This window comes from Poecilia reticulata, linkage group LG19 (assembly GCF_000633615.1).
Source record: "Poecilia reticulata strain Guanapo linkage group LG19, Guppy_female_1.0+MT, whole genome shotgun sequence".
NCBI classification, from domain to species: domain Eukaryota; kingdom Metazoa; phylum Chordata; class Actinopteri; order Cyprinodontiformes; family Poeciliidae; genus Poecilia; species Poecilia reticulata.
Window position 1 is genome coordinate 16,990,912 of NC_024349.1, and position 27,500 is coordinate 17,018,411.

Genomic DNA, 27,500 nt, shown 5'->3' on the forward strand with positions numbered 1-27,500 from the left:
AAACTTTGGTCTCATTTTGCCAGACCACTTTTCACCACATGTTTGCTGTATCCCTAGCTCACCCAGTCGCCCCCTTGCTTCCATACAGGTAAGAGTTTTGGAGCCATTAGTAGTTCGACCGTTTCAGAGCAGTTCTCTGAAACAACATGAAGTAGGTTAAATAAACGCAAAAGTAAGACATCGATCTAACATCTAAAGAAATTCAAGAGCTCATGTGAAGCAAAGTCATTACCATCTATCAGCCTGGGACTCCAGTGAATAACTGTGAGAGGGATTTTTGACAATCAAACACAAGGTAAAAAAAATAAATAAATAAAAACTGCAAGAATTGCATTTTAAAGCACTGTGCGGTGATGTTCATAACCAATAAAAAGACAACGGCATGCAAGGGGGTCTTCCAAAACCTCTGGTAAACCCATAAGAACACAAAATAATAATATTCTTTGTACTGCCAAATAAAAGTGAAGCTTTTTGGAAGATGTATCCTGCTACAATAGAACAAAACTAGAAGTTTTTTTTTTTATGTTTTATTTAAAAAAAACATCATACAGACAGTCAAGCATGGTAGTGGAAGTTTGTTGGTATGGAGCTCCTTTGATGCTTCGGGACTTGGAGGACTTCAAATAATTAATTCTGATCTCTGCCTGAAAATCCTACAGGAAAATGTCTGGCCAACACCGAAAAAAAGATTCGAAGCACAACAGCAGCCCCACCACCAAATGGCTTAAAAAACTAACTGCAGGTTTTTGAATGGCTGTCAAAACATAGCTGGTCAAGCAGATGGTGATGTGCTATGTATCTGTGCTGGCCTCCATAATCTGGCTTCTCTTGGGCGACTGTGGTTGTGTGGATAGAGAAGTCGTCTTGCGATCAGAAGGTTGTAGGTTTGATTCCAGCTTCCTCCTGCCACATGTCGATGTGTCCCTGGGGCAAGGCACTTAAACCCAAATTGCCTACCGAGCTGCGCATCGGTATATAAATGTGTGAGCGTTTGTGAGTGCGACTGGGTGAATGTGACTCTAGTGTAAAGCGCTTTGAGTGGTCAAAAATGACTGGATAAAGTGCTATTTAAGTTCAGTCCATTTCTCACTACAGACCATTCCCTTAAAACAGTCTTGTACCCATCAGATACCCACTTTTAAAAAAAAAAACTATAATGCTCACTTCTGGGGGGGGAAACACGTTGTATAGTCTCCACATACTGCCCGTTATGGTTGACATTTTTTTATAAATGATGATTTACAAAATTGGAGCACAACCTTTCATTTTTGAGAGATAGAGCTGGTGAGCCCGCAGAGTTGTATCTGCGAAACCACACGGCACATCTGTCAGCAAGTTAGACACGATGTGTTTTGATTTTTTTCTTCAACAAACCGAGCAATGCTGCCAGGGTCARTCCTGTCACTGACTCYGATTCAACAAGACACATCTCTACTCCTCATTTAGTCATGCTTTTAGCCCTCWCACTCTCACGATTCTTCTTAGTTTTGAAAAGAAAGACAAACAAACAATATTGCTCTAAAATRTGACGCTCAACCCATAACAGTAACGCAGCCTCGATCCCCTCCGCAACGCAATGCACGATTTCGTATCACAGAAACAAAAAAGACAAATGTTTTATTTTAATATTTTTTTTTTTATTATTGGTTCATTCCAACTGTCACCGATGATTTGACAGATCAAAGAACATTTCAGACGTATTCTGAGTCACAATAATTACATAAATAGAGAGCAAAATAAACCAGCGACAGTTAGCATAAAAATAGCTTCCTTTTTAAAATCCAGACAACAAACATAAAGGTGTGAGAGCTTCACACCAACGTTTACAAAGCACACTGATTGTCTGGGCCTCTTTTCGGCAGTCCACCACGTTCACCTGACATCACACCACCCACTGGACTCGATCTGGGAGGAGGAGCACGGGTAGCGGTGGAGATTTGGGGTTTGGCGGGAGGAACCGGTGGAGCTGGTGCGATGAAGGCGTGGGTGGTGTGGGAAATCACAGTGGATATTTTTTTAGGTTTGTCGGTGAGACAAATGTAAAGGTTCAGCTCAGAGGGTCAACTGGAGCTCGACTGCGTTTGTTTGTGGATATATGTTGATCCCAGCACTTTGTGGGGTTGGGTTCTGAATATTGTTCTTTCGTGTTGATCCCAGCAAAGACTGAGAAGCACGAAGGAAGAAAAAATAATTAAAACGACTGGGTCTAAAAATATGCTCAGAGCTGCTTATTGTCTGGGACATATCAAAACAAACGCCAGACTAGAAATTGAAGGTAAATGTATTGGATTTATGGGTGATAAGTAGGGAAAAACATACCCATGATCTGGAAATACACCAGAGCAGAACACATTTTTTTTTAAATTTCCACAGTTGATGGTCTCGCTGCTCCTGCCTCTTTAAGCCATCTTCTTCTAACCCTTTTGCATAGTGCAAGCAGAGCGGTTTATATGAGTAAAGAATTTCAAACAAGGCGTTTGTTTCATTCCATATAGTAAATGGCCCGTACTAGTATATAGTATATGAGACAGTGACGTACACAAACAGCCTTAATGGCTGAAATTTTCCCATAAGGTTTAATTAAATTGTTTAAAATGCTGAGTTTGTCTCTGTTATGGCAATTTGTCTGAAAAGTGTTTGTTTTCTGACTGAAAATGATTTGCATATGGAGATATTGTAGTTTTGGAAAGAAGGCAATCTGGACCCAGCCAACTTGTGTATGTGGGCCCAGTATTGATTTTGAAGGCAGGGGCTCACCATGGTTACCCTTATGTGTGACCTATTTTAGCTCTGATGATAAAACCCATATCAGTCAAATCTGTTAGGCACCCTATTTGTGTTGGTTCTAAATTGGAATTAAGAAAATCAATTCAAATTCCACAACTTGGTTAGAGAACATATGGATCCCGGTTTTCACTTTAAATTGTCCATCAAATCTATAGGCTATTACTATGGAGCTGTTATATAACTTCTGGACAATCCAATAGGCGGCCAATTTATTTTTTTTTAGCCTATTTCCAAACCCACCATACAAATTCTGTCCAGGGAAGATGGAGTATGCCTTTTAAATGCCCTCATCAACAATATATTCCAAGTTATGCTGTTGACATGCTACATCAAATGTCATCAGCTCATTTGAATATTAGCTTTACATTTTCCCAAAGCTGCACTCCAGTTTTTGAAAGAAGCATGGAATTCATTCTGATCTCCAACAAAGTTTGCAGAGACCTCCTAAGGCCAGTACATGCACTGCAAGAGCTGAGAAATGTGCTTTTACCCAAGGCTGCAAGAACAAAGTTCTTTCTAGCCAGGACTTTTCATCGCGACTTCATTAATATCCAACAGCAGAATGACTGATCTACAAACCGAGTCRCAGTTGTCCCCATACCCCGCAGAGCTCTCCTCCTGCCGCACACAACCTTCATATTACAAGGCATGACAAGTAAAGTTCTGCTCAACAACAAGCAGCAAGAACAGAGTTMAGTCATTTTGGTCTTACAGCCTTGCAAAAGAGAACAACCTCTGAAGTATGCTTTGGACTTCGTGCAGGTGTGAAAGAATTCTGAATTATTCATAATTCTTTAAAAGGCTGGGTTTATCCTGTGGGGATTGAAGCAGGAGTTTTAAMCAAATCCTGGGTCAAAAGTCAGGAGCTAATTTGTTGGACCAGAGAAAAAAAACTAGAAGGAGCCTCACTGTTTTGAAGTTTACAAAGAACCTGGTCAGACTTTACTGAACCCCATCTACAGGAAGAAATAAGTAACATTATGCTGCATAACAAGGTTGAAGTCAGTCGGTTGTTATTGATTTACGTTCTCCTCATTAAAGTTCATTCACTTAAGCTAATGTTAGCCCATTGCCTGCTAGTTAGTTAGCATGAGCGAGTGGGACCTATGTTCATCATACTCTGACCAAAGAACTGATCATAAAGTCAATACAGACAGAACATATTTATGGACTTGCTATATATTGAGTACCGATTTATACACATTCAATGTATTTGTAATTTTTTTTTTTAAATCACTGAAACCCAAATATTAAGAATTTAGTAATCTGTTTGATTCATTGTTTTGCTAAAAAAAAAAAAAACAAAGAAAGAAAAAGATAAGCTCAGTGGGCTGAATCAACCTCATACCTCACCCTCTATTCAATCTACCCATGGCAAGAGCGGACCTTATCTGGCACAGACAGGCCTGGATTGGCAAAATAACACAAATTACATTGATTTAGTCCTGCACCTTTTAGTTGATATATTCCTTTTGCTGCTATTTGACATGTGTTATGTGACTTAAAATGATGTATGTAACCTCTAGCACACTGGTCATGTTCCTTCAGCTCATCGTAATGGAGTAAAACTGAAGTGGGAAATAAAAGTAAACCAAAAGTGACAAATGTACAACAACTATTTTAAATCAAACTATAGCATAGATCAGAAGCAAAATAACTGTCAGGACATTCAAGAAGCTTTAAGTTCTCGCTTATGTTTTTTTTGCTTGTTTGGTTTGAATTGTTTTATTTTATTGGGGAAAATTTGGTGCCAGCTCATCACCTTTTAAAACTACAAATCAGAGCTGAGCTATGCCATTGGCATCGAAAAGAGCTTTCATTTGGTGTACGGTAATTGGATTCCTAAATGTGACTGAGAATACTTGGACAGACTCTCAGACAGAAAAACTGGTGCCATCTGAAAGACAACTCAACAGAAATGGGAGACCAACAACTAATCCAATTTTTCATTCTGAAGGGTGAAGTAAGTTCCTCGTATTTTATTTTCTAGCTTTTTGTGCTGCATAGATCTGCACTGATGACCGGCGAAAAGATTGTTTCCACATCTGTTCATGAAAACGCTGCTGACATTTTGATATCACTTCATTGCCGTAGTAAATCCTGCTCCGAACATTGTGTCTTAACAGTGAGACCCAAAGTTCTTGAAATAATAATAATAATAATAATAATAATAATAATAATAATATGATGATGATGTGGCACCATGCTGGTCATCTGGCTTTGGAAAACCAAAGCACTTCTTAAATGTTTTATTGATTTTTCACAGTAAAGGAAGGTAAGATCCAGCTCTAGCACCAGTTGTAGAATGGGAACAGAGGGTACRTATGTWGTTCATCCTCTTAAGTAAAACACCGTTTCACCTGCATTAACTTCAGAGGTTCTTCAGAGAGCCATTTATTTATTCCCCTTTTTGCTACACTCCAAAGCTTTCWGGTTAACCTCAATGGCTTTTTTGTATCTTGAGAGTTTAGTCCTTCATTTAATGCAACATATATCTAAAGGAAAAATGTTATTCCACAGGATGCAAGTCATCAGATTCCTCCTTTTGGACAGGTTGACAAACTGCTACAGAGACAGGAACTTGGCAGTTCGCTTAAGACCTGGCAAAGATTCACAAACACTGACAATGGGTGGCCGAGCTGGCTGCCACAAGACAGAGCAACACAAGGTTGAATGTTATTTCCAGAGACACTAGGCTCTCTGGTAGAAACATCATTAAATTACTGCATCTTCACATCATAAATGGCTAGGAAGCTAGGAGGCACAGAGGCAAGGTTTGGTGCTGCATAAAGGCTCAGAAAGGTACATTAAAATTGATGCATCTTAATTTTCASGGTGGTTGATTAAACAGCAAAATATGAAAAAGTGACAACAAGGTTATTCTTTTAAGCTACAACCTGACAAATAAAAAGACAAAAAATAATTTAAAAAATCAAATTTCAGATGCCATCACAGGACAAATTTACAACAACTTTATTTTATTTTGCACCAAGATTTTTTTTTTTTCTTGATTTTCTGGATTTTGTTCACCAAGAGCATAAAAAACAATAAAGTAAATTTTTAAAAAATCGTAGTTTGTTAGGTTTGTAAAGCATCAGTATAAATAAGTAATCCATCTAATGTCTTGTTTCTTCCGCTTTCCAGATATGCAAAACAAAACACACGCGAGTCTGCAGAACTCAGCACAGCGTCTGCCGTGGCGAGTAAATGTTAAGTTCTGTTTWCGTTGCAAAAATGTAATTAGAACTGCCAGTATTTGTAATGTAATTTGTTACTGCTGTAAGCAGTCTGAACAAGATCCTTTAGTAAAATAAAAAAGTCAGAGAAAAAAAATGTAACCCAAAGGGTGCCGCTTTTCAGCTTTGTAAAAACACAGCTTAAAATTAGCATCTTCATTTTGAATGAGGAAAACTCATTGCATAGTAATAATACTTAAATAAATCAATAAAGACACAATTATCTCAGTTGTTGGCAAAAAAAAAAAAAAAGAAAAAAAAAATAGCACCACCGGAATTCAGTAGAAGCATTTACCTCACACTAATTGCTGCATAAAAGACATGTTGTACTTGTGCACTCCAGCTTTCTGATATAGACATGCAGAGTTTTATGTGCATGCAGCAGTGAGCAAAGACATTTGCTCCCAGATCTGTCAGTTTAAGTGGTTAGCCTTGATTGCACTGGATTTTACTTGCATGGATGTGAAACACACTGAAGTGTAAGAGATGTGAATACCTTTGCAGCAAGTTGCCGAGAAGCGAGCGATGCTTTTGATTTCACAGTAGGCTCGTGCACGTAAGTGGATGGTGTGATGTGATTGTGGGCATTTGGCGGAGTAGGAAATAGGTTGAACCACAATGAGAGAACAATAAGCACCCTTTGAGGCCAGTTAATCATCTGAAGATTAAAAAAATAATAAAAAATTACAATACACTGTATATCTTTCCTAATTCAATATCTCTCCCAAACTCAACACCTCAACTTTCTAATTTCTATCCACTACTAAAATTTCAGCTAAAATCTGCACACTCACTCATTTATACATAAACTTTTCCATAAAACCCTTTGACTATAAAATCTCTATGCAGACGATCTGAGTCGCAAAAATGTTTCCCCATCTTACCCAGTATTTTCATGCCTTTTAATCCACTAATAGCCACCAATATCGATGTTGGCGACTCTAAATACGATGTCAATAATTTAGATCATCAAGTCTATTTCAGTAATTGAGTCCAAAAAGTGATTATGTAGATTTATACACACAGAGTGATAGATTTAAAGGGCTTATTTCTGCAAATCTTCATGTTTATATGGGTTCATGCTAGTAAAAATAATATAAATGCCACTTCTCTAAAACTTGGATTACGTATGAAACAAAGTAATCCAATCCAAACTTTGGATACTGAAATAATGATTTCTGACTTTTAATATAATTGGGATCACTGGCTTGATAGACATTTATAATCACCAAACTACAAAAACTCATTGCTAAAGGACTTTCCACAGACAGCTGCACTTGATCACTTTAGTGGAAAGTTGAGTCAAAAAAAATAAAAAATACAAAAAATGAAGATGATATCGAGCACACAGCGATTCCTTCTGGTCACAAACTTTAGGGAAATGCAGATTACCAGATTTGGTACCTGCTCACATTTCCAAAGGTTTAAGGCTTTAAGATCATAATACCACTGTGTTTGACTGGCCAGCAAACTCTTGTGATACGCAGCACCACTAAAACGACTTTACTTTGAGTTTTAATACTCTCAAACTCATTTTTTTGTGCCCGGTTTGTGGATTCAATGTAGCACCTGAATCTTCCTTCTGAAAAGACTCAAATCCTCCCTTTTTTTTTTATTTTTATAAAAGTGCAGATTTTAGAATAAATCACCTGCCGAAGCATGAAACAAATTGGAGGAAAATGATGAGGGCGATTAAAGCAATCAATAATGTGAACGTTTGAAGTGAACTACAAAGATCCAAACTCTTCATCTGTGCCAGTGATTTCCCTTATTCTGGAGCAACACAGCTTTGGTTGATTAAAGCTGCTGACGTTTCTCTTTTGAAGTATCTATTTTTCTGTTATTTTCTTGAAATTCATTTTTCTCTACCTTGCAATCTTGCCAAAGATGAGAAATGATTCCCAAGCCCCTCCTCCCTTCCACCCTTTTTTATTATTATTTTTTTCTTCATATACGTCTGCCTGTCACTGTGATAAATTCATCTGAGGGAATAATACTGATCTGGAACAGGACAAATGTCTGTTCTACACTCACCGAGGCCTTAAAAGGTGCTTTTTGGATGGGTTTTTGAAGAAAAAGTGAAGCAGGTCAACCAACACTGGAGAGACGGTCATAAAGCGCTGACACAGTTTTTCTTACACACAACTCAATCCTCCCACAAAGACACTGGCATGCACGGTTTTACACATGCAACTGATTCCCATCAGTTGAGAGCATCATGTCGTCATCAGATGGATAGGGGTGTGTGGGGTCTGTGTGTGTGTGTGTCAGGGGTTGGGTCAGGTTCCTTCGCCTCCACACTGACGAAGACTGATGCTGGGTTTTAAGATGGGAGTCATGTGCTTCTGTACGTCCAGCCTCAACACGAGGGAGTGTTATTTACGGCTGCAAGAGATTTTGACTATAAAAGGGAGCAAGTGTAAAGAAAAAGCAGCAACTTTGCATAGCCTGGTTTTGAGAAAAGTCAAAATCTATCCAGTATCTGAGATACTGCACAGCACATCATGTACTTACCTGGGAATGTTAAGAATCATGTTAGAGACACGAAACGGAAAATATAACCCCGTGACTACAAAATCACTAAGAAAGTAAGGTTTATTAAAAAGAAATATTAAAATTAATCATTAGTCAGAGTAAAAAGGATATTTTTAGAGACCCATAATTGATTTATTTATTTATCTTTTAATCATAAATCTATCAATTTTCCACCGCGTCTTTAACGTACAGGGTAAAATCTGAATTATAAGACATAATGATTAAAAAGAAGTGCTAAGGTTAATTTGAAAATTTATATATTTAATATATTTATTTATGTCCTTATAAATAAATATAATTTAAAACTTTTATTTTTCTACATGGATACTTTTTAGAACCTAAACCTAATCAACTTAAAGTGTTGTGCATGAAAAGATAAAAAAATACTCCAGCACAGTGAAAATGTCATTATTCAAACCAATCATAATTTTCAGCAAAATGATACTCTTTTTATCTTAAATTTTGGGGGGAAAAAAGAAAAAAGATCAGCAATAAAGAGAAAGTGCCAGATTGTTTTAACATTTTTTGGGGGATATTCCTTTTACCTGATATGAGAGGTGGGCTTCAATAGCAGCACAAACTCCAACCCAACAAGGATTGAAAACACTCATGCAATACAAATTTGCCTTCCTTTGTGGTGTAAACCATCTACCAAAACCAGGTGAGCGTCGTTCATTTTCACTGGGACTAAAACTTGGAAACTTAGTGTTGGGTTAGAATTCATTTTCTTCTAGAAACCCATCCAGGACAGAAAACAGACACAATGCACAACTGCACATTGGGAGGCCAAAAAGACGAACAACAAGGGTTTCCAATCTAATGTTCACCATCATTTATTAGAAAATGTTCTTTTTTTTTTTGTTTGTTTTTTTTTTTTTACCTGAGAGAATCCTTCAATAACTTTCTTTACCCAGTAACAAGAAGTCATTTGTGTGCGTGCATGCTGATTGGGTCTTGCTGGTGCTCTCATGGAAAGGTGCATTAATCCCCACAAATGTGTGAAGAACTTTCTGATTATATGTGAAACTCAATGAGTTATTGCACGTCATTATAAATTATAGTAAACTTTAAATAATTCTTTGAATATTTTTTTTTTCCTTCTTTTTGGGGTTAAAAATGTTTTAAATATACATAACCTTATATGCAATTTTATAAATATGTACATTTTAAGAAATTACCACAAAGACTCTTCCCTTTTTATCGTGTTTGGGCCATTCAAAGTGCTCTTTAAGTTAAGTGCTAACGTAAAGCTAAATCAGGTCGGTCGTAAATCTTCGTCTCAAAAACTTGAAAATTCTTTATATCTATGTAAGTGAAACCGATTCAGAATCAAAAGCATTAAGGTTTTAAGTAAACACAAGCTAAAGCACAAATCTAAGAACTAACATTACATTGAACTAAGTGACAGTATATAAAGGCAGCAAACGGGATTAAATTTAGCTGCTGGTCCTAATTTTAAAATCTAAGTTTTTTTGATGCACCGATCCCATTAAGGAAGCATGAGCAGAACCCGAGCATGCACGCGCACACTTAGACTCACGCATCTCACTCTGAGCAATTCACAGAAAAAAGCACATCTCGTTGAGTCCTTGTTTTCCACAACATGTTTGTTTTCCAATGAGCCCCGCCTACTTCTGTGGGATACGGACTGCTGGAAAGAGCTCCTGCGCCTCAGGACCGGCCAAAAAAGCTGGGCAAGAAGGCCATCTCCGCTGAGCAGTTGGGACATGTGCCCACACAAGAGCAGCAAGGGTCTTTGGGTCATGCAAAGAGCCTCTGGAATTCAAGCCAGGCCAAATTTGATTTTAATTAGTCAGACTGGCTCGTTGTTACAGTGAGCTTGTCTTTCTTTTTTTGGGCAAAAAAAAATAGATTTAGGAGGGGAGATTGCATAGACATCTTGCTGTTTGCATGTCTCAACAAACTCTATATTTGGCATAGGGGGAGGGACAGGGAACCAAACACAACTAATAAGAAAAAAAAAACTAAACAAAACAAATGACATTACAGACAATCTTCACCTTTGTCCAAAGCATCAGCATGCGAGAATTGAGCCAAATTAGTTGAGGCTGGATTTAAAAGTTTCTCATAATCAGAGTAAAAAAACCTCACTCTGAGCTCAGTAGATGGTCTGCGGATGGAAGCACCACCAATCAAACGGCCTGTTTTCCCGTGACCTATTTACTTAACCCATCAACGGTAAAGATACTGACGATATGGATACTGACAGTATCTATAATATTATAACTTTTATAATTCCTTTTGTGTCGGATACATGAGAACAGTAGGTCCTTAGAGAATGTCTTAGCAATTGCCATTATAAACTTGAGTGCACTGTATTATAAGTAGGATTGGACTGGACTGCATTTAATTGAATTGCAATCTGATTGGATCATATTGAACTGATTATATTTCTAGATATAAATTGGGTCGTTTTTGTTTTCAAACTTCCTTGATATGACATTTGTTGTGAATTGGTGCAATGCATCTGTAGTTAAAATAATGGAAACTTCAAACTGCTGTCATCATCTAAGACCCCATTTACACTCCATTTTATGTATCAAGGGCAGAATGGACATTGATATTTGGGGGTGGGGGGAAAGGAATATTCTCCCAGAAGCACACATACATAAACCAATAGAATTTAAAAAAAATATTAGTGCAACTGGGGCCGGTATAAGCTGATGTTGCAACATTTCCAAGCTAGCTTATGGAACCCAACGATGCTTTGGACAAACGTTCAGATCCATTTTACACTTTGATGACAACAATGTGAGTGCTTAGCAGCTGGGTTAGCTGAGACACATGCTAGACCAAGAGTCCAGCTCTAGCATGTATCTTCTCTTTCCTGTCCTGCAGCTAACTGAGCTGCTGTCACCACTCGCATCATCAGTTTTAAAAGGACAATATCTGAGCACGCATACACAAAAACCCACAGCCACACGTGTAGCGCTTCATGTCATCATGAGACTACAGAGGATACAGGCTTTTATCTCTTTGCAAACAAGACGAGGCACAGGGGATTATGATTAATGTCAAGGGGCACTTTTGATTATGGACCTGCATGCACATGTGAGAGCGTGCACACGTAAAAAAGTTGTAACAAGCATTACACATGTCTTTGCTTCTATTGTCGTCTTCACTTACATGACAATGGGATGGAGCGGTAAAGTTGACTTTTTACAATGATTCTTGAGTGTTTTTGTATGGTTTTGTATTTACATCATTGATCATGTCCCCCCCGCCCCCCACCTCCCACCCCTGAAAAAGTAAAAAGTAAACAAAAACTAAATCCAAACTGAAAACATACAAAAGTACATAGTATTGCACCTTGCAAACGGGCAATATATCCTCTCAGTTTTTTTTCTTCTTTCCCCTAATGTCTGTGTGACACCACTATCCTCTCTGCTGGTGAGTGGAAGCTGGGTTGTGGGTGCCAGGTTAAGGTCCCTCCCTCTTTCAGCTACATTCAGTTCCATAAAACAATCAGCCATTACAGAAGCAAACATCCCTCAGTCTCTGGGCCGTTCACATTTTTTTTTTACGTCATGATCTACAACACAGTCAGAGAAGTGCTGAGTGATTTTAGCAAAGCATGTCCTTGGGTTCATCTGAGATCCAAATCAATAAGAGGGCCCCAAACCTTGAGGAAAAACCAACAGACGCATCTCAATAATGTAGAATATCATAGAAAAGTAAATTATTTTCAGTAATTCTGCTTGCAAAGTAAAACTCGTTTTATAGATGTATTGCAYACAGTGACAGTTTGTTGATTAAAGCTTACAAATGAATGAAAACCCCAAATTATGTTTCTTAGAAAAATATAATACCACTAAAACAGGATGTTATTTTATGGCCATGTTATGGTCAGCACAATTTTTTGGAAAACTCCAGACTTGACAGTTGACCAGCAGAAAGTGACGGACGTCTTCTGCAAGAGCARCATAAAGCTATAACTAAATGCTAAGAGTGTTTCAACCAAGCTTAATAATAGAAAGTTCAGTGGAGGGACAAAGTTTGAATATAATTTAGAGAACCTTGGAGAAGCTAATTTTGTTTCCTAGCTCTTATGTCAACAGTAAGGAGCCACAACCACCCCCAAGTGGATAAAATCCTGAAATACATAAAAGCCTTTGTTAAAAAAATGTCTGAAACTGACCATTTTGCACCAAACACCCAATATACTTTAATATGCAATAATATGCACAGTGGAAACTATCTTAGCACCACCACAGKAGTCACCGTTTAAAGTCCACCTTGTCTCTGTACTTCAGGGAATAGCCAAATGACGCCAAGAAAAATAAATACTACTCCTGGATTTGGAAATACCAGCCAAGAGTGTCAAGTAGCCTTGTTACTAAGCTGCATTTTCAGTAAAAAATAAAAAAAAGGTGAAAACATGGTGAATAGGGCGGTTTTCTGCAAATAATTTGGAGATGCGTTACACAGAAAAATCTAAATTGGTGAGTATGAAAATATAATGAGCCGAATCTTTTTGTATTTCATGAAAAGAGASCCCTGACCAAGTATAATAATAGCAYAGTAAGCTGCTTCAACCTCAGCTCATGTCTTTCATTCTCCTTGTAAAGCCTGCCAATGGTTATACTGTCAGCTGTCCAGTCAGTAGTCTTCCCCATGATTCTGTAGACCATAACATATTGGTACGAATTWACCCCCCGCCCTCAGACTTAATTTTTTTTTTTCCCCCCCAGAAAGACTTTTTTTTCCAGCTTCGAGCCACATTCATAAACATGAACTCAGAAATAACTATTTGAAATTTATCAACGTGTGCAAGTAGTCCTGCATGTGATTTTCTCTTTTGAATTGAATTACTGAAATCAATTAACTTTGCAATAATAATCTAATTTATTGARCTGAACTCGTACACGGACGCGTACACACAGGCCCGACACGTAACTCTCTGTTCCTTTTTAGTCTATATGCATCTCTGCAATTTTACATGTGCCTGCAAAACACGATGCCTCCCAAGTTCGTATAAGTTTTGTGTTGCGTGAGGTATGACAGGCTTGTGTTTCAGTTTTTTTTCTGTTTTCAGTTTAAGGTTGCATTATTTTCTGTTGTATTCCATTACAAAAAGAGAAATATATATACGTATAAAAAAAAAAAAAAGCAACTCCTGTTTTGTTGGTTCTGAGTTCCTCCTCTGATAAAAGAGGACAGACAACTGGAGAGACACGAGACAAAACGCATCAGTTGGCTTCTCAACACAAAAGACAGATGTGGGCAGAAGAAGTGAAATTTCTCCAACGTTACACTGCACACATGGTCAAAAAGTGACTACAGCCATTTTCTTTTTCCTCTCTCTTTTACACAGAGCAGTTAAAGCATCAAAATACAAAGAAATATACGAAAACAAGGAAAAATAAAATCTCCAATAATTCTGTTTAGGAGTCTTTTTTTTTTTAAGTCCTCTTTTTTAAATTTTGCTTTATGGATTCATATCATTTCAGATCTTATTTTGTCCCATAAGGAAAAGCAGCATTTAACCCCCTCAGTTACACACAAAAACCCAGTCCGCTCAACAAAACGACATCAGATTTCTTACACTCCTCTTTGAGTTGTTTAACAAAGAGGTGATCCAAACCYCAATCTCTGGAATGTGGGATATTCTTTTCCGACCCCCACAGTATTGAAATTTTCGACTGGAACTGAGAGGAGAAGCTGGTGGGGGTGGGGGGTCTCATTTTGGGTCCTCGGCTGGTGTGGGAGAAGATGTTGGGGCTCCTAAATTGGGGGGCACATTGCATATCCAACATTTCCCCATCCACAATTCCCACTTTAATCCAAGTTAATAATGGCATTTTGTTTKCAAATCTCTCGATCTCGCCTCTACTGCTTTGCTGTTCACATTCAATCGGTGGCGCCTCTCTGAAAGGCGTTTATGGCCAGCCTTGTCTCACAAGGTGGAGAGGCCTGGATCCTGTTTGGTGTCAGCGATTCTTGGCCAAACCCCTGGGGGAACAGCAAGGTTAAGAAGAGGAGGAAAAACAATTTGGAGGGCCCCAGATCTGAAATGTAATGATGATGATTACGAGAAGACGATAAGTGCTACACAGCCCTCCAAACCCTCCCATGYAGGGGTCTCTCACAAACACCCCCAAACCCCCATTTTTCTCTGGGTTGTCGGCGTGACGCCGGCAACAGGAAAGGTTTGGGCCTGAGGCCACTGTGGCTGTCAGCCTCTGTTATACAGAGTGGTCAACGATTCCCATTTGGGGTGAGTTGGGCCAACAAATGTGTACAGATAAAACTTTGAAGAGGAAAGGGTGAAAGTGAGGACTGCTCCAGTAGTGCAAAAACTCCCACTAGCCAGGCTGGATGGGGATGTAATGACGGCTTGAGCTCAGCTCCAGGGAAGGCCATGAGGATGGCAGAGCAGGAGAAGTGATGAATCCCAGAAGCTGTTGATGTGCTGAAAGGAGCAACATTCCAGGTCCTCTTTAACTTTCCGTTGCGGACGCTTATCCATCTGGTAGAGGTGTGAGTTATACATTATGTACAGGACTGCTGCTTGACATTTAAGTAGAACTGACTCTTTTATAGGAGGGGAACCCAGTTTTGGCATGGACCCAGAATTGAAGGAACAGAGTGGGCTTTTCTTAACAGATGATGTATTCTTTAATAGTCATTTAGCTGCCTCATGTATGATGTCTGCCATGGATGTTTTACACATTACTAGTATAGTGACAAGAACTGGGATACACAAGACATTTGATTACAATCATGACAAAAAGAAACTCCGCCTTTGTTGCCATGGGATTTAAAAGTAAGTCTAGTAGAAATCAATTCACCAAGTGTGACCCAGACGTCTCTTCAAAATGGGTGTTCTGACAGTTAGCTGGTCAGAAGTCAAACATTAGTGGGCTAGCACAATGTCAAGGTAGAAAGACATCAGAAAAGAGTTTATGGAAGGAACTGTTGGTGCCGCCAATGTCAGGGTGGCTCTAAGGCCATTTCTGAACATTCTACACTGAGTTTATGAACATGATTTAAACTTGGAAACTTCCCAAAGTTAAAAAAAACAAATTGCGCCTCAAAATGAAAACATGCAATACYCGTAAGAACTGTGAAAACCCAACGAGCATGTTAAATGTTACGTTTTATAGCAATATCAAATTACAGTGGCGTGACTTTGGGTTCCTGGTCGGCAATGAGTCGTAAGACTTCAGGAACAAAGTCCTTCACCAACTGACAAGCACAGTAGTGGAAGGGGGATGATTTGGCCTTGATTTGCTGTCTCAGTAAAAAGGCAGCTTGATCATATATTCCTCTATAAAACAATGTATTATTAGAGTGAAAAAAGAATTCTTATGTCCGACATCTGAAGCAAGGCAGAAATTTGGACTCAACGGGACATGGACACCAAACTCAACAGRGAATATTTTGCTGTAATGAAAAGTGGAGGCTAATCTACAGTGATTAGAGAAACTAATAAAACCTACAGTAGATCATTCAATGTAGTTTTTTTCCCCCCCATCACTGTACTGATCAAAGGTGGAAATGGAAAAATGTTACATTTAATAAAATTCAACCTGTTAAAATCTTGCACCATACACTTAAATTATCCGATTTTTAGCATTTTTAGATTTAAAGATTTTAAATATCATCTCCTCTGTAATTTCGAAATTAAAATGACARCGACCTTGTTAGAATCTTTCTTTTCCCCATGATTGTAAATCTAATGTGGTGACCATCAATCACAGATATCCTGTTTTGTTCTATATCCAGTGGCAGAAATCATGGGCGAGCTGTGGAAAGTCACTCGTTTGCAGACGCCCGGTCTCTGCGCGCTAATTCAGCGGGTGAGGCCATCGTGGGCGCTTGCTCGCTGTGCCCCGTCTGCTCCCCTTGCTTGCTCTCTGAGGTGGTCTAAGCTGGGGGGTGCCCACCGTTCATTTGTTGCTCCTGTAAGTCAGTTTCTGTTTCTACAGAAGGGGATGAAAGGTTGACGCTTGGTCCCAAATAACAGAACAACGAGATGATCCGAATGCGATGGGTACCACTCCCCCTACCCCCACAGGGTGGGGAGGGGTGGTCGGCCCTCCTGTCTTTTTGTACGGTTTCTCATTAGAACCAAGTGAGAGAGTTAAATGTGTGTCTGCGTGTGTTCTTTGAGTGTTTTTGTGCCGCTATGCAAAACAACAACAACAAAAAAGAAAAGTCTGAACTTTTGTGTTAGTCCACATATGAAACCAGTTGAACGGTGTATGTCTGGCTGTGGGCAGCTGCCCTGTGTCCACAGAGGTGAGGTAGTGCCTGACACCGTGGGGCAGCATGGCCGCCCCATCCTCGGGGTGTGTCCGTATTTGAGGTAAATGGTAGCCTTCTTGGCCTTTTCGCCTGCTCTCGGTGACTCCCATAGATTTCTTTTTTTTCTTTTTTCGTTTTTTTTTTTTTTCTAAAAAAGGCAAGTGTGTATGGAAGCCTGGAGGGGCCACACTGAGCTGAGTCCGTGAGGAGTGGACTCTGTAGAAACCCTACGGATGAGGGCTTTAAATCGACACTGTCGTGCAGTGTGTACAGTAAAATGAGGCATTTATGTTACTCTGAGGTGAAGTTGTGTGTTTCCATATAAATGTGTGTGTCAAATGAAGACAGAGGCAGACGGGGTGCAGAAGATTTACTTCTGACCCCAGTCCGGGTATTACGCCGCATTTCCTCTCCCTGCCTCCGCTCCTCCTTACTTCTGCTTCTCAAAGGGAATCTCTCCCTTCTCCCATCGCGTTTTTCCTTTCCTTCTTTCAGAGTCTTAACTCCTCGGAGAGAGAAGCGCTTCATTGTCATTCATACGACGGTATGAGAGCTGCGCAGGCAGCGACGAGGACCGCCTGCACATATGTATGTATGCATGCATGTATGTATGTGTGTGTATGAGTCACAGGAGCCGGTCCAATGACAAATAAAAAAAATAAAAAATAAAAAAAAGCAGATTTGGTCTGCCCCCTTTTAAAAGGCTGACAGAACATTTTCATCGAACTCGACTAGCCTTTTGTATATAAATATAGCACCTGTTTCAGTGGGATCTTAGAGGAGGAGCAGCTCCAAAACAAAACAACAAAACAGCAGTAACGGCTCAGATTGAGTTGATTTACCTGGCAGCCGAGTCCGGTTGCTTTTGCTTCCATCGGCGCCATTGCACACCAAAGCAATGTGGAAAAAAAAAAAAATAGCTTGCAGTGTTTGCCGATTGCTCACATGACTGTGAGAAATGACGCCGTGTTTTCTGAACTACCGTTTTAACACTTATTCAGAAATAATACTGAAAGATCCTGACCAGCTCTGATGCTGCTTCAAAACGGAAAAGAAAAAAAAAAAAAAAAAAAAAAGGAAACAAGGAGGGGAACCTGACCCCCACAAACAATGCTGCCCTGAAGAACTGAGGTGAAACAAGCTGTGGCTCTGTGTGTGAGTGTTTTTATGTGTTTGTGGATGTGTCTTGGCAAATGGCAACAACTCTTTCTGGACAAAACAGCTTGCTCAGACAGAAGGGCCCCCACACGGATGTTTAAACAGGAGAAGGTGTAAGAAAGAGAGGGAGGAGGTTCTTGTTCCATTCTCCCGTTGCTGGTGTGTTTTCTTTCCGGTTATATCCAGTTTCTTTGTAAGCACAAACTGTGAATTTGATGTTGGAGAAACGCAAATTCCTGCCGATGAGACTCTCCATGCGTTGCTGTGGCTTAGCCCGTCTCCTGTTTCCTGCTTCTTGTTGCACACGCTGGCATCTGCACGTGTCACACTTCCTGTTCCTCAAAGACCTCGAGGAAAAGCGGCGGGAACAGTTCGTTGGGACACTCCACCTTCATGTGAAGGAAACGGCTGGCGTGGCACGCGCCGATCATCCGCAGGTCCGTCACCTTCATCAGGAGTTTGGGCCAGAAGTGGGGAATGTTGTGCTTGCGGTAGTTGATGTAGTGCTCGAATGCCAGCAGGTACGTCTCCTGGCACTTCTCTATCTTGTCCACAGACGTCAGGCCTGAGCGATCTGTCAAGAAAGGAGGCAAAGGAACGTTTAGTAAGCTCTGATCTTGGTAGCGTTTTCTTGATGATGATGATTATGATGTGTGGCTACAGCAATAAATCATTGAGAAAGCCAGAAGCAGGTGCACAAATGTTTTACTCAATAATGCTACACCAAAACAATAACAACAAAAAACAACCAGTTCATTGACAATATAGCAGAACTGACAGTCCTGTTGGTAGTTAATGAATGGCTTTCTTGATGCATGAGGAAAAATGTAGGTGAAGGAGCAATTCAGAGAAGCTATGGGGACGGACTTTTGGTTGGTCTCATGAAAGTTCTGGAAGTGACTYAGAAAAGAAAGCATAGGTTATTCCCTATGTCTTGTTTGGCAAAGGGTTTGAGCTGCTGACCCACACTAAGGACCTTGTTAGGGGTACGTAAAGATAACTTTGAGGATCTTCTTAATCCAGTGCCCATATCCTTAGTAGAGGAAGCAAATATCCCAAGTTCAAAATGTACTTCCTCTACATGACTCAGTAGCGGATAGCTCCTCATCAGCATGTTGCCTGGAGTGCAAAACATTCATCCTGAGATGGTGAAGACTCTGGACATTATTGACCTGGTTGACAAGCCTCTTTTTTGTTACTTGTAGGACTGGACAATAGCTCTGGAGTTACAGATTGGGACAGTGGACCCAATCTTTAAGAAAGGGGACCAAAAAGTGTGTGGGGAAGGTTTAGACGAGGCATTTCTTTAAATGACAGCTTCTGGTTTTTAAACACCTAGATCTAAGCACTAAGTACAGTACTTAATGGGTTTAAACATTTTATCTCCCAGGGAGAAGTACGATTGAAATTTTTATTTAAGTAAGACCTCATTGCCTACATGTTTCCTTCAATGGCACGTAAACATGAAATTATAAATTGAAAGATGCCTTTTTTCCTTTAAGTGTACCTGAGCTCATGAGAAGCACGGCCTGCAGAAGCGCCACTTCCGTGTCGTCCAGGTTGAACTGCGCCAGGCTTTTGCCCAAATCAAAGATGGCGTCAGACACCACACCCAGCCCYCCGTTCTTCAGCTGCTCGCGCTTCACGGCTATCTCCCCGCTCAGCGTCAGCGTCTCGCTTTCGGGGTCATAACGGATTGCCGCTCGCAACGACATGATCTCCATGCAGCAGCCCTTCAACAAGATGATCTGGTCTTCACAAGGCAGCTGGTTATCAAGTAAAAAAAACAAACATTTATCATTCAATGCAGACATAGAAATGTGAAGATATATTGTGCATCCATTTACAATTCTGTTGKTGGAAAAAGGTTTGTTACAATGAACAAGTTTCCTCACTTGACCTTTGTCAACAACAGTCACTAAGTGTGTCCATAATATCCATGTTGACAAGAATGCTATTGYGAACACAAGAACAAATGTTTCATGTTATGCTAGTTGCACTTGTTTTCTGTTTCTTTTTGATAGTCTATATGGTTTATAGTCTATAGGCCAGAATAAATGCTAGTAACTCTAACCCTAAATGTTCCCAGTATCAAACAAAGGGTGGCAGCGTTAATTTTCTATGCTTTCCAGCTCTGTGACAAACTCCATRAAAACATGCTCCTCAGCTCCATTCCTGCGTTTGTGCATTTTCCAGGCAACATCARAGCGCCGCATCCATTCACTTATGGTGTTCTTACATGGATGAAGACACTGATAGCAACAGTGTTAGTTATTTCTATGAGTATATTTTAGGGGCAAAYGAAAAGATTGTTCAGATCAGTTGTGTTCTCGTGTGGGCTCAGTTTCTGTTACACACGACAAAAAGAACAAAAAAATTCCCAGCATCAACCAAAGTTTAACAGATAACRAGAGAGACAAATGGATAATAGCAAAAGAAGTGGTTCAATAACAGAAGAAAAACGATGGRTGAATACCGAGCATGTATTTGTTTCCACGAATAAACAGATTATTTCAAAACCACCCTGATTTACATGGATGCAAGCCCCTCTCAGCTGAATCTCATCTCGTTACGTGTGCAGAATGCGTTCACCGAATTAATCTCACCTCGGTGCGAACTCTACTCTCCCTGTGTCGCTCCTGGCAGCCGAGCCGATTAATTGACATTTGTTGCCTTGATCTGTCTTGTAAATTTGTAATCATGGCTTGTAACTGAAGCTCAAACCAAACACTTACAATGCATTTATGGCTGTGTCAATTTAAAGGAGCAGCAATTAATTAGTGTTTTTTTTAGTGAGTAAATGACTGCTGGCTTTGTTTCTGTGCATTTCCTATCAGGGCTTCAGATAGGCAGCGTGAAGAAGCCTCACAACTCAAATAGGTTTTTCCCCATTGTCCAATGTTATCAGATTAAACAGCCTAATTTATAGTGACTTTTATTATTTTGAGATAAAACGAGGCGGTTTCTGGCATTGCTATSTGCTAAGCTTTAATTTTCATCTCAGTAAACACAATACGTTTATTTTTTCTTTATTGATGTCAGTGGTATCATCTATCAAGGAAGAAACCATTAAACACACAATTATACTGAAAAAAAAAGCAGTTTCAACATCATTGCCTTCGATTTTAGTTTCTAAATGTTGCACGGGATTACGGTTGCAACATCTCCACATCTGTAGCTAATTATGCTGCAAATTTCCACTCACAGGCCTAAATCCATCTGGCCCATCAGACAATAACTCATCAATCAGTGCTCAATAATAAAATGCCTTGTCACTACTTTATTAGATGTTTACTAATTAATGTTACCCAAACTGACTATCATATGCATGAAAGCTTGTTCCCTGAGGTGTCTACCTGTAGGTCAGTGCTGGAGGAAATACTGACTAATACAAGTGTCTGTTCGCTTCACAAATACAAAGCAACAAGAAAAAAAAAATCATTTTTGAAAGAAAGTCATGAAGTCTGTCAGATCCGAAACATACAACCAGAGCCACAGTAGAACACTTCAGGTCGAGGCAGACACGTCCAGATCAAGTCCAGATCAAGTCCAGATCAAGTCCAGATCTATATCAAACTGAGAACCTTTAGAAAGATCTTAAAATCGATTTAAAACGACGAACGATGAAAATGTGCAGAGGTAGTACAGAAATAACCGAAAGACTTGCAGCTGCAATAGCAGCAAAAGTTGATATTTGAACAAACTTTCGACAACCACAAATCCTTTCTTTTACTTCTGAAGTTATGGGGATCTATAACAGAAAATCCCAAGGTGAAATAAAATGTAAAGCAGTTTAAATGTTTAAGAGGTATGAATAAATTTGCAATGAAATGTATTGGCCTTTCCTTCAGACAGATTAAATGGTCTGCTTGACAAATTGTACTTATGATCCTCACATCTCTATGAGCGCTTACAAACACACACGCCCTGACAGTGGCATTCATCTACGCACGAAYTGGTCGTCGGTTGCCAAATGATCAGCCTTCCCTCACCTCAGAGAACATGGGCAGTTTTTTGGCAAAGTCGACTACTCGTGTGATGGCAGGGGTGATGATCTTGGTGAATTCGCTGAAGGCTTCCAGGTCCACCTTGTCTCCGTCGGACGTCGGGGCAACCGGAGATTGGCCAATCTTCTCTGGCTGCATTAAGAAAAAAAGGCAGCGATTAGCGCTGGGTGTTAAACAATCCTGAAGAGATATCTGTAAAACCCGGATAGGACATTCTTAAAGATCTYGATTTTCAGGGGTAACTGTCAAAACTTACCTTTCAAGGATCAAAACCTTCATCAAGATCCTATAAGAGCCTTGTGCTGCTTTTGTTTGCCTTTGCGGTGCATAGTTAANTGGTCGTCGGTTGCCAAATGATCAGCCTTCCCTCACCTCAGAGAACATGGGCAGTTTTTTGGCAAAGTCGACTACTCGTGTGATGGCAGGGGTGATGATCTTGGTGAATTCGCTGAAGGCTTCCAGGTCCACCTTGTCTCCGTCGGACGTCGGGGCAACCGGAGATTGGCCAATCTTCTCTGGCTGCATTAAGAAAAAAAGGCAGCGATTAGCGCTGGGTGTTAAACAATCCTGAAGAGATATCTGTAAAACCCGGATAGGACATTCTTAAAGATCTYGATTTTCAGGGGTAACTGTCAAAACTTACCTTTCAAGGATCAAAACCTTCATCAAGATCCTATAAGAGCCTTGTGCTGCTTTTGTTTGCCTTTGCGGTGCATAGTTAAGGCTAATAATTTTTGTACTTTTAATTACTAATTGGTTTGACAAATTCCTTTGGCTTGAGCTCTTGTGACAATGAAGCACATTTGATGATGTCTCACCTCAAAATAATTGCAAACCAAACTTTTCCAGTTTTGTTTTTTAATTTATTTGACAACCACACATMATTTATCATTCATCTTCTTCTTCTTCATAATTGCGCTCCACTTTATCTTGGTCTATCACATAAAATCTCAATAAAATACACTTTTGTTTCAGGGTTTAATGTGACAAATGGGGAAAAGTCAAGGGCTTGCATTCAGAAATCTGCGTAAATTGAGGTGTGATAATGATACATATTGTGTCGCCTTCCACTGAATAAAGCATGTGTCAAAAGCTATARCAGTTAATTTAAGTTGGGCTCCGGCCAAGAGCAGGATAAAACTAAAGCATGAGAATAATCGTCGCAAACAGAGTAAGTCATCAATCATGGAAGACGGAGATGGATGCTGTGAAAGAGCCAAAAACTAAGCACAGTRTTTTGTAGGTGGAGGTCAGGGACAMATTTTTACATCACTGTTGAGAAAATAGCTGTCAAGGGAGAGGCAGGAGAATCAGCTGCAGGTTATACATACTGAAAGCATAACACTCCTTCCGCAGTCTTTCTGTCATATTTTACGTTGTTTAATGGCTTTTTGTCTGTGCAAAGTTCATCCTTAACCCCAGTGTGATTAGAAAAGCATGGAGAACCTAAAAAATGGCAGCAATAAGCAAAAAAAGAAGTCTTCATAGTAAGCTCTGCAGATTACCTAGATTAATGCAGGGAAAAACTTTTGGAAGCTGATGNCATCACTGTTGAGAAAATAGCTGTCAAGGGAGAGGCAGGAGAATCAGCTGCAGGTTATACATACTGAAAGCATAACACTCCTTCCGCAGTCTTTCTGTCATATTTTACGTTGTTTAATGGCTTTTTGTCTGTGCAAAGTTCATCCTTAACCCCAGTGTGATTAGAAAAGCATGGAGAACCTAAAAAATGGCAGCAATAAGCAAAAAAAGAAGTCTTCATAGTAAGCTCTGCAGATTACCTAGATTAATGCAGGGAAAAACTTTTGGAAGCTGATGGGGATTAATCACGGTGCTTTTTCTACTTYCAAATCAGTCCGATTTCTAAAATAATCGAGGAGCCTCGATAGAACTAATAGAAAATGTCTGTTTTAGGATTTATGGGGAAAGCAAGCTTACTTCTTTGTCTCTTCTTGGGTCTTATTTTCAATAAAAAATAAAAAAAAAGGTGGACTGCTACAAAGTTCCCACCCATTAATTGCGTAAAAACTCCACACTTTCCCAGACTCAACTTTTCAGATTACATTTTAAAGTACACTTCTCTATCAGTGCACCATCGATTTATGACTATGGAAGGACAGAAGGAAGGACATGTGTATGGAATGGAATGAATGAAAAAGGGAAGAGAACCGGGAGAGGAAGACGGCAAGGAAAGAATGAAGGTGCAAAGAAAGGACACAGTGTAGGAAGACGAGGAAGAGAGAAGAATGCACAAAAAGAGGAAGGAAAAGATATAGGGAAGTAAATAGAGGATGGAAAGAAGGGATGTAAAGACRGAAAGAGGAAGAACATAAGGAATGACAGAAAAGAAAAACAAAAWGGCACAAGGATGGAAAGAAAGGATGGAATTTATGAGACAAGGAAGGAAAAAATGAGGGAGAAAAGAAGGAAGGAAAGAAGAAACAATAGAATGGAGGAAAAAAGAATGAGAATGATACGAGAAAGGAAGAAATAAGAAAGAAAACAAAACAAATGAAAGGAAGAAAGTGTAATCAAAACCAAGAATAATGTGAACGTTTGAATGAAAAGATGTTTTTAGCAGATTTACGGACTGAAAAATACCAAAGTGTCTCACGGTGACCTTCACACAGAGTTTCCTCTTGCTCGGTGAGTCAGAATGTAATCCTAGATTTATGGGCAGTTGGGGAGCACGATCCATTAGAGCTCAAAACAAACTACACTAGGACRTTTAGGAGTAATTTATACCAGTGCTTACTTTCCACCCAGTACTTTTGACGCTGTCTACCGAACTCCCTAGTTTTCCAACACAAAGCTGAAGCTCCAGCTWAATGTTATTCTAAAAATGTTCCAACAGCACCAGTCTTAATTTGGATTCCTGTCTGGGGGACTTTCTGACCCATGATTAGGTTTCAGAAAATTCGTGGCATTTTTTAATGCATACATTGAGATTATTGAAGTTAAAAACACAAGATAATACATAATATTTCAAGACCTCTTTGTTTATGTCCAAAGGACACAGACGGAGCAAAAAATAAAATGAAAAGAAAAGGACTTAAAGTGAATTAAAGAAATCAATCAATCAATCAATCAATCAGAGAAATAAAAATTAGCATCTTGTAAATGATACATGGATCGAAGTGTGAATAAAGTTCAACAGATTTACTGGCAGAGGAGTGGGGAGGAACCTTATTGTTGCAGTTTCACCATTAAAGTGCTGAACTGTTCACCTATTATCAGATACATTAACTCTGGAAACTTTTTTTCATAATGAGCTTATTGTANGACAGAAAGAGGAAGAACATAAGGAATGACAGAAAAGAAAAACAAAAAGGCACAAGGATGGAAAGAAAGGATGGAATTTATGAGACAAGGAAGGAAAAAATGAGGGAGAAAAGAAGGAAGGAAAGAAGAAACAATAGAATGGAGGAAAAAAGAATGAGAATGATACGAGAAAGGAAGAAATAAGAAAGAAAACAAAACAAATGAAAGGAAGAAAGTGTAATCAAAACCAAGAATAATGTGAACGTTTGAATGAAAAGATGTTTTTAGCAGATTTACGGACTGAAAAATACCAAAGTGTCTCACGGTGACCTTCACACAGAGTTTCCTCTTGCTCGGTGAGTCAGAATGTAATCCTAGATTTATGGGCAGTTGGGGAGCACGATCCATTAGAGCTCAAAACAAACTACACTAGGACRTTTAGGAGTAATTTATACCAGTGCTTACTTTCCACCCAGTACTTTTGACGCTGTCTACCGAACTCCCTAGTTTTCCAACACAAAGCTGAAGCTCCAGCTWAATGTTATTCTAAAAATGTTCCAACAGCACCAGTCTTAATTTGGATTCCTGTCTGGGGGACTTTCTGACCCATGATTAGGTTTCAGAAAATTCGTGGCATTTTTTAATGCATACATTGAGATTATTGAAGTTAAAAACACAAGATAATACATAATATTTCAAGACCTCTTTGTTTATGTCCAAAGGACACAGACGGAGCAAAAAATAAAATGAAAAGAAAAGGACTTAAAGTGAATTAAAGAAATCAATCAATCAATCAATCAATCAGAGAAATAAAAATTAGCATCTTGTAAATGATACATGGATCGAAGTGTGAATAAAGTTCAACAGATTTACTGGCAGAGGAGTGGGGAGGAACCTTATTGTTGCAGTTTCACCATTAAAGTGCTGAACTGTTCACCTATTATCAGATACATTAACTCTGGAAACTTTTTTTCATAATGAGCTTATTGTASGTCCGTTTCATAAAACTGGTCACTCACAATGAGTCAAGTTCAAAGCYAATTTCATAAATAAATAAAAGGTGCTTTGCCACGATTTTTGCATCATGGATCACGAATCAAACCAAAAAATGTGTGAATATACATAATTCCCAATGATAAACAGATGTTTTATTTTTGTCTTTTTTTTTTTAAGATGAGATAAAAAGTTCAACAGTTCGAAGCCAAAAATTATAAACACAATGCACACAACATCTGACAGGATGATGAGATCTCCTCTGGGAACCTCCAGGTCTGTGTTATGGAAAGTGTTTTTTTTTCTTTTTCTTTTTTTTTTAACTTATTCTGCGCTGAACTAAAAGCAGATGTTCAATGGGCCTTAAATTGGATCTGTTTCTGTTTCTAATTGCAAAGACTGAAAACAGGGATTCAGATTCAATATTTGGCAAATGTTCCTAAGAGCAACAGTTTAAAGTTTAGGACCTGTGAAAAACAGGAGATTTCTGTGCACTGAAGGGTTGTGGAGAGGTTTTATGTTTTATTTGGCTCAGAGAACAGGACAGAAAACTGAGAAGGACGGTGTGTACAAGATGATCCAACACTTAAAGTGAAAAACTACTCCCACAGTTCTTGTTTCATAGAAGCTCATTCTGGATGCATCCAGCTGTTTGAAAGCGCTACTAGTAATCTTAGCTTTGACTTTTAAACAGATATCACACTGCTGAGTAAAGCTATTAGTATTGTTAGCGTTGCTGGCATTACATAAAACAGTGGCTTCTCTGTTGCCATTCAAGGGAAAGCACYTTAACTTTGAGATTTCCGAGAGGCTGACAGCATGTTCAAAGTCAGCATATTTCATGGCGGGGGCCTCACCAGCACTGAAAAACAGTTAACTTTGAGCTTTTTTCACTCAGAAACAGAATCCACACTGAAGAATGTGGGTTGTCAAGAAGAGCCAGAGAGTTCCTGAATCGGCAGAAATACAGCAGACTCGGCCGATTGGTTGGATTTGATTCACTAACTCGAGTTAGTGGACTCACCGGAAACAACATCCCTTACGCCGAATGTGTGAGTCAACAGCAACACGTCAAAAGGTGGTGTCATACACACAGCAGATAAAGTAAACCACAACTCACTCCAGTAGCAGCAGCAGCCGCAGCARCAGCAGCGGAAAGACACTTATTTGTTTTTACTTTTCTTTTTTAGAAATAAGGAAGTGAAAAATCAAACAAATTCCTTATCTATATACTTTATCTCATGGGGACAAG

At 39.3% G+C, this 27,500-nt stretch overlaps 1 protein-coding gene across 2 annotated transcripts in view; it reads right to left on the bottom strand.

The window, feature by feature from the left end:
- Positions 1–2,004: 2,004 nt before the first annotated feature.
- thrab (thyroid hormone receptor alpha b) overlaps positions 2,005–27,500 on the bottom strand; it is a 40,845-nt gene continuing 15,349 nt past the window's right edge. For both annotated transcript variants that reach the window (XM_008437397.2, XM_008437398.2), the window contains 3 exons: positions 22,367–22,513; positions 19,495–19,753; positions 2,005–18,561 (listed from right to left, as the gene is read on the bottom strand). In XM_008437397.2, the coding sequence (XP_008435619.1) occupies positions 18,311–18,561; positions 19,495–19,753; positions 22,367–22,513 (657 nt within the window). In that variant the 3' untranslated portion in view covers positions 2,005–18,310. The remainder of the gene's footprint in view (positions 18,562–19,494; positions 19,754–22,366; positions 22,514–27,500) is intronic.